The sequence below is a fragment of the Oryzias latipes genome, chromosome 12 (assembly GCF_053564925.1).
Source record: "Oryzias latipes strain Hd-rR chromosome 12, Olatipes_Hd-rR_3.1".
Classification (NCBI taxonomy): domain Eukaryota; kingdom Metazoa; phylum Chordata; class Actinopteri; order Beloniformes; family Adrianichthyidae; genus Oryzias; species Oryzias latipes.
Genome location: NC_136248.1, coordinates 18,870,875 through 18,885,644, shown reverse-complemented (window position 1 = coordinate 18,885,644; position 14,770 = coordinate 18,870,875). Strand labels below are relative to the sequence as shown.

The 14,770-nt window shown below is 36.5% G+C and overlaps 1 protein-coding gene across 1 annotated transcript; it reads right to left on the bottom strand.

Moving 5' to 3' along the window:
• Window positions 1-1,194: 1,194 nt before the first annotated feature.
• ggt5b (gamma-glutamyltransferase 5b) lies at window positions 1,195-14,770 on the bottom strand. The gene is given in 12 exon segments (NM_001252237.1): window positions 1,195-4,170; window positions 4,349-4,459; window positions 4,536-4,645; window positions 4,753-4,844; window positions 4,931-5,118; window positions 6,269-6,399; window positions 7,262-7,408; window positions 9,534-9,694; window positions 11,890-12,085; window positions 12,838-12,933; window positions 13,020-13,147; window positions 14,548-14,770. Coding segments are annotated over 12 exon segments (1,677 nt in total). The 5' UTR covers window positions 14,718-14,770; the 3' UTR covers window positions 1,195-4,023.

Genomic DNA, 14,770 nt, shown 5'->3' with positions numbered 1-14,770 from the left:
CTGTAGGTCTTTGAAACTGTATTTTGTCCTTTTTTGAGCTATAAAAAAGTGACCTTGTTGCATTTACTGTACACTAGAGTTTTCCTTGAAGGTCCAATTAGTGGCAGGCTAACATCCACATACAGTAGTTATGGAGAACAGAGTTATGCAACTAAAACAGGGCAATGTACCAGCCCTGCAGGCAGACAAACTCTGCAGAATCTGTGCTCAGATAATAAGACAGCATTTGTGCAGATATATATAACATTGCACAGATATGCAAAAGTTCACATATAAAAAACTATTAAACAGCGGCTGTTGAGATAATTTGCTTCATCAAGAGACTTTGTGACTGAGGGCGTGCAGAGTCATCAGTGGATTATTGAACTGCCTCTGGCTCTTGGGTAAAAAGACATCGGCTGAAAGAGGTTTTCTACACACTTTAACGCCATACTCACTTTTTGACAGCTGTTTTTTTTAAACAAAAGACGTTAATATGATGGCATCAAAGCTGTGGAAATCACAGCTTTTCCAGATAAACTCCTTTGTCGTTCACAAAGACAATGCTTCTGCATGCAGGGACTGCAATTTGCATTCCTCATAATGTTCACGGAGCGCCTCAAAGGGAGATAGAAGCAGAATCCATTTAAGAAATCATAACTAATTCAGGTTTCTTCACTGAATATTCATCTTCTCTTGACTGTGATAGTGCTGCTTGGAAATAAAAACGGCAGAAATCAGCGGGTCATTGATAGTAATACTAAAAAGTTCTTTTAAAGTTTGCGAACACATTACTAATTTCCATGTATGTGATTAAAGACACTGACTCAATAGCAATGATTCAGCTGAGGTAGTATGCTTTGTTATGCAATGTTGTATTAAGGGAGTAATCTAATCTTGGAAATCCTGCCTTGGAAGTTAAATCCTGCCTTGGAAGTTGGCCATGCAGTCAGCTGCAGTCCAGAGGTGTCCCACACTCATGATGAATAATCAAACTGAAACATGTTGCTTTGATTGCCCCTAATGCTATTTTTCAGACTTTTGCACATCATCAATTAATAAATAAACACACCTCAATAATAAATCTAATAAATGATTTTTAAAATCAATTCTAATCTTTATGGTTTTGTAGTTTTTTTTGACACTAAATAAAAAAAGTTTTAGCTTTTTCTTGGCAAGGAAAAAAACAAATCACCCAAATTTCAGAGGCTTTTGTTGTTTTTAAGGTTTTATTGTAAAACCACAAACATTAACAATCATGTTCAATGTTCTAAAAAAAAACTATAAAAATACATGTTTAGTAAAAAACATACATTTGACATTAGAATTGATTACAAAAACAAGATTAACTGTTAGAGTGCCTTAGCACTGGCCTGGTTGGTCCACATCACAGTTTCTATCCCCAGAGAGCCATCCAAAAAGGCAGAAAATGGTTATTTTTGTAGTGGCCAAGGTGGAGGCACTTAACCATTTTTGATTGTTGCTTATTTTACTTCCAAGGTATATCTACTTTAAGACAACACCACCCTTCTCCACACAAATGCACCATTCCCCCCCCACCTTTTTGGTTTGCTCACACCCGGAGGATTGTGGAAGAAGAACAAAATACAACGTTGTATTCTTCAGAATGAAAGTCACAGTTAATTTCACAATTTAAGCAGCAAAGAGCCACTAAGGGAGTCATCCACAGGCAGCATTACCACAAAAAGTTCAGTCAAAATACAAAACATTCACTGCTGGAGTTGGAAGACAGTAGGATCGTATCGATCAAAAGGACAGAGTGTATTAGAGTGCCATCCTGGGTGATCCAAAGAAAATCTTTAAAGACAAAAAGCAGCAACTCTAGTTCAAATCAATCTGTTTTCATCCTTTCTCTCCTTCTTTGGCTCCGAAATAAAGATTTTTCTTTGCTGTCAAAGGCCCTAGCAGATTCCTACTTTAAAAGCTAATCAATTATTTCCTAAAGCATGTATAGATATCCAAGTTCAATGAACTTGTGGCTCACTAAATGAATGTGGTGGTCTGTCACTTTTATCTTTGAACCTAGATAAAACCAAAGTGATGTTTTTTTAGTAACTATAATGCCAATACCGAGCTCTCAAATAAAATAAATAATGTCTCAATTGAAAGTGTTACTGAAATCAAATTCTTAGGGGTTTTTATTGATGACAAACTAAGTTGGAAGCCACACATCAGACAAACTAAAGTCTCAAAAAGCCTCTCAATCATAAATAGATCTAAACATATATTAGAATACAACAGTAGATATTTATTGTACTGCTCCTTAATATTACCACATTTTACCTACTTTATAGAAATTTGGGGGAATAATTATTAGTTCACAATATCCTGTCATTTTACTTAAAAAAACAAGCCATCAGAATTGTACATAAAGCTGGCCATCTTGATCACACAAACAATTTATTTGATCATCAGATTTTAAATGTATGACCTTGTTGATTTTTTCACCTCCCAACTTCTATACAGAACTAGTGAGAAATCATTAACCGTTTAATATCCAAAAACAGTTCTTAGAAAATGAAGGCGGCTACAAACTGAGGGGATGTAGGAACTTCAAGACCAAACTTAACTTATAAGAACCACAAAGAAAAGTTTCTGTGTGTCAGTGTGTGGCATTAAACTTTGGAACGGGTTAAGCAATGAGCTCAAACATTCAAATATCCAAATATACAAGAAAATGTATAAAGAAACTCTGATTTCACTATATGAAGTTAAGAGGAGTTAAGGATCAACAGGTGTTTGAATAATTACAAATACATTTGTGAACTTGATTGTGGGAAATAATCAAAGCTCTTTTAATTACAATCAATGATTATTAAATTGTGTAATGTGCAATAATGGTTACAAAAATGTTTTAATTACAGTCAAAAAAACTATTGATTTTCTTTACTTGATCTGCAATGTGTAGCAATAATTACTGGTTCAATGTGATAATGTGTTCTAATAATAATCAATGATCATTGAATATCGGTTACCGTTACTGTTTACTGAAATCATTAATGAATGTTTTCTGAAGATAATCAATCATTACTAGGCACTTGATTTTGAAACTTGAGAACAATCTATCTGGTCAGAACCGGATTACAAAGACTATGTAAATTATAAAATGAATTAACTCATTGGGTGGGATTATATGATCTCGCTTCTTCCCACTCCTTTTCAAGCAATAAAACAAACTCTACATGACTTTAGTTAATTATCACTAGATTTAATCAACCAAATGTGACTTAAGTTTGTCTTTGTTTATTTTTTTTCTTTCTGTTTTTTATCTATGCATTATATTATTTCTGCACTGAGTTTAATGAATCTGTGTGAATTCTTTATTGTTTTGAATACAATGCTTGAAATCAATCAATCATTCAATCAATCAATATATGTAAACACCTCAAAAGCAAATTAAAGATTCAGAATAGGAGGATGATCAAATAAAACCTTAATTTACACTTTTGGAGCTGCTGATTCATTGAAAGAATAGAAGTTTTAAGAGCACGTTATGCAATGAGCATCTTCAAATACAATGCTTTAATGGCACTTGACTGCAGGATTAGTTCTGCTTGATGTTTCATTTTTTTTAGATCTGCACTTTTTTTCACAATGACATAGATCAAAAAACTTACCCATTCACATTTTCTTTAAATATTTTTTTTTAATATTTATAAGTAAAGATGATGACTTGCAATTTTATTTCTATAGTACAAATTGTTTAAACTATCTGGATTAAATAATTTTATCATAAGTGTTTTGCACTCAGACATCAGCAAATGTGTTTTGATGAGAAGAGATACATTTCCTACCTCTGTAAATGTGTATCTGATGTCAGTTTCGTGTGTGTAAGCAACAGTTTTTTACCTAAGGTTTACCAAGATAACCGTTTCAGAAGTTCACCTTTATCTCGTATGCATCATGCAGAGGGGTGGAAGATACGCAGTCTTCTCTCATGATAAAGACATTGGGTCACATGTCAACAGCATGATCCATTCACAGAAATCTGCAGCACATTGTTTTGGGTTACCATCATAATGATTAGTATCCAGCAGATTTTCCCAACTTCCTGTTGTCTGATATCGCGCTGATGCAGCCGTTCTCCGTTCCCACAGCGTTGACCACATTTAAAAAGAAGTTCCAGTTCCCAACTTTGTGTCCAAAAGCTTTGAGGCCATCTCTGACATTCTGATAGGAAACACAAAAATACCTTAAAGATTCTCTCAGAGAAATTAAAATTGAGTCTTTGATTGTTTAATCCCTTCTTCAATCCTTAAACAGGAATTATGTTTAGATTAGTTTAGTCTAATACAGTTGAATGCCGTTAATGGACTGTGAAGATGAAGAAAAAAGAAAATCAAGTTACCTCGTTAAAACCCGGTTCGAAGTTTACTTGGTTCTCCGAATCAACAAAGACTATAGGCGCAGCAATGGCATCTTTTAAACTCATCCCCAACCACAAATGATTTATTATTGACTGTAATGAACAAAAAAAGGCATGTTACAACAAAGAATTGCATAATCTAGAGTTAAAACTACAATCACTGAGTTACCAAGGCCATGGCTGTGGTAATCATGCTTCCTCCTGATCCACCAATCGCAAGAACCCCTCCAGACTTTGACTCCAGTATCGTTGGAGCCATGGAGGATGGAGGCCGTTCACCTACAGGGGAAAGACAAAAGTCATGCACTGTGCTACAGAAATTATTAGTTGCGATAGTGAAATAAAAACTTTTTACTGGAAGGTAAAAAGAAAGTTTGTGACTTTACCTGCCTGCAACGTCGTTGTCCTTTTGCAAAAGTCAGCAAGCTCATTGTTTAGGATAATTCCTGTTCGCGGAGAGTAAACGGCTCCTCCAAACCTGCAGAAGGAGTCAGAGGACAGAGAATGTCTAAACATAAGAAAGTAATTCCCTTTAATGTGTCAGTAAATGATCTTTCAGCTCACAGTTGGTTTATGGTGCTTGTGGCGGAGACTACAAGTCCATTTTGATCCATGACAGACACGTGTGTCGTCCCAAAGTTGTCAAAGGGAGGCTCCACGTTGTTGTAATACGTGTTTTCATGCGTGGAGTTTGGGGAAATCATCTTTCTGATGCGATTGATGAAAGAGGGATCAACCAGGTGGTTTGCACTCTGAAAGGAAACAAGGCATCAAAAGGCCCAAAACGAACAGCAAACATGATCAATTCTTTGTTGAAGTCTACTTCAATTTCTTATTGTTTATAAATGTTCTATTTATTTTTTACAAATAATTAAAAATGATCCCAATTTACTACTTTTTTCTCATTCAAATATAATTGTTTTAATGTGGCAGGTTTTTTTCATTAGCTTGTTCTAAAATCCTGACGTGTAAAGTGTAAAGCAAAGCAGGCAAGAGGCACTAAGGAGATTAAAGTTTGTTTCATCATATGAGGCTCATTAATTTTTCTTAGAGGTTTTTTTTCATAGAGACTTAAAAATAGCATGATATGGCTTCTTTAAGCTTGTAAGACAAAAACTAACTGGTCCAATTTGACATACAGAGGGCATCGTTTTATCCTGTTTTTCTTCAGGGAATCACCTTAAATTTTGCTTTTCAAAAGAAACTTTCATGACCTAAGGGGGGAAGACCCAGAATGCAGGAGGTCAAGCTTGTGGAAAGAACTTTAAACTTCAAAAACTAAACTGAATGACTGACAAAAACGTGAGCAAAGAGAGCAACAGAAAGCAGACGACCAGACAGGTTTTAGTGTCTGAAAACCAAACACTTAAATACACCGAAGAGGATTAACTTACTTAAAGAGAGCTGTGGATAGTTAACAACCTAAACCTGGTGGGATTGTGTAATGTGACCTATCAAGAAAACCTAACTGAAAACCAACCAAACAAGATGTCGATGAAGACTCTCATTCATCCAGGTTGATTCCATCATAGTAGTACGTTTAGGGGCTTAGTTTTTAAAGTTACTCAGGGGTGAAACTACTTCTAACTTTAAAAACTAAGTCCAGAAGACAGCCCCTGAACCTACTACTGTGATGCAACCAAACAACAGCACAATCCTCACAGAAATGCTCAATCAAAGCTTGCTCTTCAATCTAGTTTATTCAAAAATACAATAACAGAACCATAAACTAGTCCTTTCAAGAAAAATATTTGTCATATCATCTAAAAAAAGCATAAAAGGTTCAAATTAAAATCTTATTAATCTTGTTTTAGCATATGTTATGTAATGTCTGTTTATCTTGGTTCTCATTCTTACTGATAACCCAGGTTAAACATGACTAATGACATTTTTTATCGTCACCTTTTGGTCACTGAAGATAGGATCACGAATGCTCTTTTTTTGTCCATTAGCAAATTTAACTGCCTCGATGTAATGATGGTACATCTGAATCTTCTCATTAACGTTTGGAGATCCTGCAGTGAAAGAGTAATCTGTACAAAGAAAACAACAGTTTTTTAGTCATCAGCCAAAAACCAAAAATATTTATATATACCGTATTTTCCGGACTATAAGTCGCACCGGAGTATAAGTCGCACCAGCCCAAAAATGCATTATAAAGTAGAAAAAAACACAGATAAGTCGCACTGGACTATAAGTCGCACTTTGATGGGAAATTTATTTTAAAAATCTGAGACCAAGAACCTTGAAAGGCAACTTAAAATAACAGGGGGTTAGAGAACAGGCTAAATAGCTACATGACGCACAACAAACTGAGTACGTGCCTGCTTTATTAACATAAAACCACTGCGTGAGTGGGACTTGGACTTTAAAGGGCTACTGGTAAGCTCAATGCTGGACTCCTTTTTTTAATATGTCACGTTGTTGTATTGGGTTAAAAGAAAAAAAAATAATTACCGGTAAATGTTCTAAAATGTTATACAAATGTTTGTATTAAAATGATACATATTTGTTAACCTGAAAAAAGATAATTATTAGTAAAATACTACTTAAATTAAAATAAATTGTATTTAAGTGTGGGAGCATGCAGGTCACAAACACACTTGACAGTATGAAAGTACCACTAAGTACCACTCCGAGCCTGGAGCGCCCTCTTGCAGTTGTCAGTGAAAATAACGAACATGTGAAATTATTCAACAATGTAATTTATTTCAAATATAAGTCGCTCCGGAGTATAAGTCGCACCCCTTGCCAAACTATGAAAAAAAGTGCGACTTATAGTCCGGAAAATACGGTATATATTTTTTTTACACTTGTGTAGTACAATGATGCCAGTTATTGGTCAGTTCACTGGAAAAACAGCATCAGGGTCATTCCACAATAAATCAAACAAACCTTTCATGATCCCGAGGATGAAGGCAAGCAGGGGCCCCCCCGAAGGAGGGGGAGGGATGTGCATCCGAATATTTCCCAGAGGAACCGTCCAAGCATTTCCTACCTGGACTTTGAAGGACCTCAAATCCTCCATCGACAGCGTCCCACCTGACATCAAGAATAGAGACAAAATGTTTGTCTTTTTCTCTTTTATATTTGTGCTTTCATACGCTTTTATAGGCCTGTGGGGTTGAACAAAACAAAGATCTACCAGATCTTTAAATCAAATGTAGCCTTAACAACCTTAAAGTAATAATTAATTTATTAAACTGTTACACTACAACTTTTTTTTAGTTAAAAACTAAGGAAAAATGCATGAACAGTAGATCCATAAGTTTGGGTTTAAAAAGTTCATCTTAAATGTAATTATAACTAAGAGAAAAAAGACTGACGGGTATGCGGAGAAATAGCTGCAATCAGCAAAGGGTTGGAAGCACATTTCTTTTTTCAGAAATTACATTTCTGTTTGTTGTTCTTTGTTCAGTACTACACAGTCAAAACACACAGTAGATGTTTTTACCTGTACAGTATTCCTAACAGCGGCTGTTTTCCTTTTTGGTATGCCTGTTTAAATTGGTTTTACACATCTTAACCCCCCCACACACACACACAAACATACACACCCTATGAGAACTGCAAATATGAAGCCAGCTGTGAAGCTGAGCAAGATAAGAATGAGTTGGTTGTATGATGACCTCCTGACCTTCTCTGATGCGATAATACTGCACGAATGATAGGCACCTGTTTTAAAATGTTACAAAAACATGCCACAGGATCGTGTTATCTTATAGATACTGAGCTGGAAGTTTCCACAGATTGAACTTTTTCCTCATAAACCACCTAAAGACTAAGAGACAGTTTTGAAAATGCAAATAATTTGTAGATGTTACTTGTGAGTCTTCTAAGGTGCTCATATTTGAAAGGCTGCATTTAAACAAAGCAGAACAAGACACTTATTTCAGACAGATGAAACCAAAATGGAAATGTTTGGCCCAGGAAAACTCATTTTTATCTTTTCTAATCTAATCAACTATTAGCATAAAAATATATGTCAAAATCAAAAGCCAAGCACAGTAGTGAGGAGGTGATGATGTGATTTTGCTGCCAGGACCTGAGGCTCTTTTGTTTTTTTGAGTCAACTAAAGTCTGATGTAGATTACTGGCATTGGGTCTGCTTTAAAAGCAATCCCAACCACACAAACCAGTTTAATCAGGGCAGCTAAAGCAGCAGAATTGGGATTTTTGATTTTCACAAGGTAAAAATAAGTTTTATAGATTTAGAGGAAAGTCTCAAAAATGTTAGGTATTTTAAATTCTGTCTGACGTTTCTCTGATTAGTTTAAATAATTTTAAAAACTTGTCTACACAGCATTATTGATGTCTTTTATACATTTTATATTCTTGTCCTAAGCTTCTGTGGGTCAGAAAATCCCGCACACGTGAATTGATTTTACAACAAAACTTAACAATGGCTCTTGTGTGTGTCGAAACATCTATATGAACACCAGGAAAATATGAGTCCAGATTGCATTTGGAGTTTAGGGATCCATGCAATTCCATTTCAGAGATCTAACAAAAAAAAAAGGTGTATACTTATACATGGTTTTTCTACCTTCCTGTAAGGCCCAAAGTACTTTACCATTACAGTCCCATCTGTCCATGCACACACACACATTCACACACTCAGCTGCCTATCACTGGGGTAACCTATAACCACCAGCAACATTATGGGGTTAAGTGTCTTGGCCAAGAACACTCTGATACTCAGGCAGGCAAGGCGGGAACCGAACTTGCGATCTTCAAATCAAAGGTCAACTGATTCTACATTTGCACCATAGCCACCCACAAAAAAAGGTAATTTCTTAATTTAGAGTTCTGTTTTGCGTTGTGAGTTGCTCATGACCATCAGTAAACTAAAAGAACTTGAGTCCAAGAATGCACAACAAATATGAGTGATACAGAATATTATCGGTAAATATTTTTGATTACATTGATTTTAAATTGTCTCAAAGTGCAGGTTTTAACACATTCTGGCTCAGTTTTTGTTAGAATAAATACATGCAGCAAATTGCTGCTTTCCTGATTTGCATTTATGTTTTATAAAACAAAATCAGAAGTGAAAATTGTTTATTTTTGTCCACAACAGAAAAAAAAGCAAAATAAATAAATGAATGGTGGTTCTTTTTTTCAAGACTCCAGTAATCTAGCTTGCCCATACAACATTTGCACCAACCTGCGTTTTTTATGTCCTGGATTAAGTCTTGTCCTATCTTGCCATTATAGAAAGCATCAGCCCCTTGCTTTGCAATGGTTTCCATAGTTTCTGCCAGTTTAGGAAACTTGAGGATCTCCTCTTTGCCCAGACTTACGTTGTTCTTGCTGCAAAGAACTTCACTAAAAGATAAGCACAAAAAGCAACAGTGAAATGAAAAGGCACGGAAGAAAGGATTTTAAGCACAAAGCTAGCTGTTTATACTTCTTTAAAGTTGTTTTAACTTTAGATATATTTATAGTAGCAAACAATAACCAGAATTCTCGAGGGTTTTGTAATCTTAACCATGTTCATACTTGTTCTGCAAAAAGTTGCTATGTCTGCTCCTCTTTTAACAGGAGTGTTTTTTATTGGTGACATAAAAAGCTGACACTGCAAAAAAGGATGTCAGCATAACAGCTGTCACTTTAATCCTGAGAACACTTCTGAACCAAAGGGTGGAGAAGAGACACAGCTGTTTTGAAAGAAAACCTCGCCATGGCAATTTCTATGTATAAAATCATGTTTTACAACTGTTGCTTCCAAAGTATAATTACAGTAAAATGACTCAGACACAGTTAGAAAGTGGCACTGCTATGACTTTCTAGTTCTTATCAGTGCCAAAAATGGATGAAAGCTCAGCATGACTTGACAGCAGCTCAGCGAGCATCAAAAGGCTTTTTGATGCTTCTCTTCTGTCTTGCATGAAGATAATCTAAGTATTGTTTATTTAAAGCATGCATGGGATCTTTTAATCTTCTTTCTGGTGTACCTTTTGCCTTCAGAACTTCCTAAATCCTTGGAGGGCATAGATTCAACAAGTTACTGGAAACATTCCTCTGAGATTTTGGTCAATATTGACATGAAAGCATCACACAGTTGCTGCAGACATGTCAGCTGAACATCCATGATGCCAATCTCCCGTTCCACCACATCACAAAGGGGATCTACTAGATTGAGATCTGGTAACTGTGAGATGATTCCATCTTTATGACATGGCGCCTTATCCTGCTGGAGGCAGCCATCAGAAGATGGCATCCCCCAAATGATGGACACAGTCAGCAACAATACTTAAGTAGGCTGTGGCATTGTAATGATGCTTAACTGGTACTAAGGGGCCAAGAAATATCCCCACACCATTGCACCACCACCACCAGCCTGAACCGTTGACACAAGGCAGGATGGATCCATAGTTTCATGTTGTTAATTCTGACTCTACCATTCAAATGTTGCAGCAGAAATAGACTCATCAGACCAGACAACATTTTTCCAATCTTCTATTGTTCAGTTTTGGTGAACCTGTGTGATTTGTAGCCTCAGTTCCCGCGTGTTGTGCGTTCAGATGCGCCCTTCTGCAGACCTCAGCTGTAACCAGTGGTTAATTAAGTTAATGCTGCCTTTCTATCAGCTGGAACCAGTCTGGCCATTCTCCACTGACCTCTGGAATCAACAAGACATTTTCACCCACAGAACTGCCGCTCACTGGATAATTTCTCTTTTTATGAATATTCTCTGTAAACCTTAGAGGTGTTTGAGGGTGAAAATCCCAGCAGATTCGGAAATACTCAGACCAGTCCGTCTGACACCAACAACTATGCCACGATCAACCACCTTTCTTCCCCATTCCGGAGCTAATTTGAACTGCAGCAGATCATATGACCATGTCTACATTCCCTAAATGCACTGAGTTTCTGCCATGTTATTGGCTGATTAGAAATTTCCGTTAACAAGCAGTTGGACAGGTGTGACTATTAAAGTGGCCAGTGATTTATTTCAATTAAATCTTTGCTAAAATTAAAACTTTCTTTTCATTCTTGCATTGATTTTTTACATTTGTTTATGAAGATTTGGCGTTCAGATATGTCTGAGTAAAAAAAAAAAAACAGATCCAAAGGCTGTTTGTTTTTAGAGAAAGAAAGAAATAGTATTCCTGTCACGTACAAACGTGTTTTTTTTTCTGCATTCTGTCATCGGTCAACTAAGATAAAGAAGAAAAAAGCTTCTTAAAAACTTGAAAACCTCTATTTACATTTCCCATAAAAAGTCCCATAAATAACCTGGAAACCTAGCTGAGTAAAATAAGGTTTGGACCAGAGCTTAACTGTTGTGCAATATGTAAAGAACAGTTCTCACAGAGTAAAGTATGATGTAATGAGAGAGACATTAGTAACAAAAGGTAGTTTAAGAGGGGACTTTTACTCTGGGGTTATCGATGTGTCTAATCTAAAAGAAAAGATCCATCAAAGAACCCAACCCTGTCATTTTTAAATACTTTGTTTGGTAGTGATGATTACAGGGAACTTAGAATAGTTAAGAAGCAGGAAGTGTGAGACTTTACCACAAAGATGAGTTCTCCACATGCATTTTCACAAAAGAGTGGCTCATTATTTGCGAGAGATAAGGGGGCATGGGGATGCCTTTCCTGGCCAGCTTGATGGTCGGCTCGAAAAGCTTGGCCCAGGGCAGCTTCCCGTAGAGTTTATGAACAGCCTCATAGCCCCGCAGCTCTCCAGGAACACCGATCCACTGGCTGCCTGCAAAGTTCATAAGAGAAACGTGCAGCTCAGAGACAGCAAAGTTAAAAAAAATGATACAAAAAAAGTCTCTGTTCATTGATGCAAGCGAAAAGTTATGGCCTAAATAAAATATTCACTCTAAACTCAACTAAACAGTAGAAGTAGTAATAACACCAATTATTGAAATATAAATTTTAATATTGAAAATTAGTATTTAACATTTTTTAATGAATCTGTAAAGACTAGTTCATCCAAGATTGTTTGATTTATTGATACCCTTTTATTTTCAAACATAAATTAAAATAGTTAAATCAACATTATAAACAAAAAGCGATAAAGTGCTTGAAAAAGAAGAAGGTAGAAGAAGAATCGTAGTAATTACCACCCCAAATCTTAAAATAATTTATGCACATATTTTTACATATTAACATGTAATTATTTCTCACATAAGTACAAAAGAATTCAAGAAAAAAAACAAAAATCATCAAGGTACTAAAACAATTTTACAAGTAATGATGTCTATACATTGTCCCATTAGGCTTCATTTTCTAATGGTTCTATAGCAGAAAATGTTTTGAAAATGGTCATCTGGACACTTTTCAAAAATATTTTTGATATTTCTTAACAGAGGAAGTTTTGGTAAAGCTCAATAAAAGAAATATTACCATTCTATTTTTTTTGCTGTTCAATTGTACCTTTTAACAATTGAAACCATTTTTTTTTTCAAATTTAATAAAAGATGACATTGCAAGAGAAACAGCTCTGCCTACCTGTGGAGAATCTGAACTCTTTGGGACAATCACTCAACAAATTGGTCTTGAACAACTTGGGGACAGTTTCACGGAAGTTGTAGACAGTCACGTTGCCTGAACAAAGACAATCAAATAAAAATATTGTCCTTTTTCGAATAAATATCTGAGAAAAAAACACAATTTAACAAAGTCATACCAACCTGTTTTGTTTCTGATTGCCAATATGGAGCCACCTCCAATCCCCATGCTCTGAGGATTGACCACAGAGGTGCACAGAAGAGCTGCAATGGCGCCATCTACTGCTGAGCCGCCCTGCAGAAGCATTTCCCTGGAATACATAAGCAGCTGAGTTTACGGGAAGATTGTGAGCTCACATAGAGCTAGGGACCAGCTGAACCCTGAGTCCTCACAGCACATTTGTATAACAACAACAGACACACATTCCTTGATTGCCGCTTCAGACTCCTGCATGAAAGCATGTTTGTACCAGAAACCAAAACCTAAAGTCAACTTGCATGGCAGTAAAGATAAATCATAAAACCCCATTTTTGGTGCTACCTATTGGTAATCAAAATGGGCTTTTCATCAGTTATTCATGGGCTGGATTTACATGTGAAGGGCTTCTTTTAAGTTTTTTTTTTTATGCTTCATTTGACAACAAAGTAAAAAAAAAAAAAGCATGTAGTCAGGGAAAGCTCCTGCAAGATGTGAAAAGCTCTTTTCAGAGGTCTGGCAGGATGTCACATGCATTCTCTGAGCAGCAGAAGTAAAGACTGGGAGCACTTTACTGTGAGGGTTTACAATGCCAAAGAATACAAACAGGAATCTGCATTTTTTGAAAAGGCAAAATGCAACAAAAACCACATGAAAAACAAATCGAAAGTTTAAGATCATGGTAAGGTGACAAGTGCTAAGGTGTAACAAATTAGTTGAGGAGAAACTAGAAAACAAAACAAAAAACTTTCCACAAAAACTATTGAAGAAAGTTGGAGCAAATGTATGGATAAAACGTTCTGAGCACTTTATCATGAGGTCCTTTGCTGCTGTCTGTATGGACAACACATTTTTGTGATCCTCACACCTGAGGATCTTCTTTGTCCCAATTGCAAACCTGGAAACGAACCCTCTGGCAGAGGGAAAAAAAAGACTTTCACTGAATACAAACACAGGAAAATGTGCACAAATTCTTGCAGAAGACATCCCCTTTCCCCCTAAAAATTTGGGTTAAAGATCAGACAGGATTAACTGGTCCTGTTCTTGCACAATAGACAAATGAGAAATAAGAAAAAGTCTAAACTTGGATCCCTCAACGGCTCCAAGAAGGAAACTAGTTCAATGCTGTAACTCCTGTAGACACAAATGTCACTTGGCAGAACAGGATGAGCAGTGAGGAGCAGTGAGGAGCAGTGAGGGGAATCTGGGACCTGTCTGCTCTGGGTTTGCAGCCATACAGCCCGTCAAATCTCTTAAACTGCTTAAGTCACTGCTTGGCTCAGATTTATAATCATACCACCCCCAGAGATGCAGCCTGACAGCTCTGGGGTTTAATTAACAGTAAAACACGCACAACTTTACGCAGCTGAATTAGTGGAGCAAACCACTGAAAAAAAAAAGTACTTTTCTGTAACTATACATTTCTGTGTTTCTCTCTGAGCAAAGTCGTATTAAAATTCATTACTAATACTTTTTCTTTGAACTCAAAGAACTTTTAAAGGTAAGATGACTTACTTGCCAATGTCGGAACAAAGCTTCGAGTCTGCAGCTACCGCCGCGTGTTTGAAGCCGCTGATGCATCCCTCACCTACAATCGTGGCGATGCACAAACAAACTAGAGCAGCAGCGCAGATCAGGGCAAGAAAAATGCAGCAGCACTTCTGCCATGGCTTACACTTCGCCATTGGTCTTCAGGGAGGATGGAACTAGTGCGCTGGAGAAACTTGCTTCTGTGGCT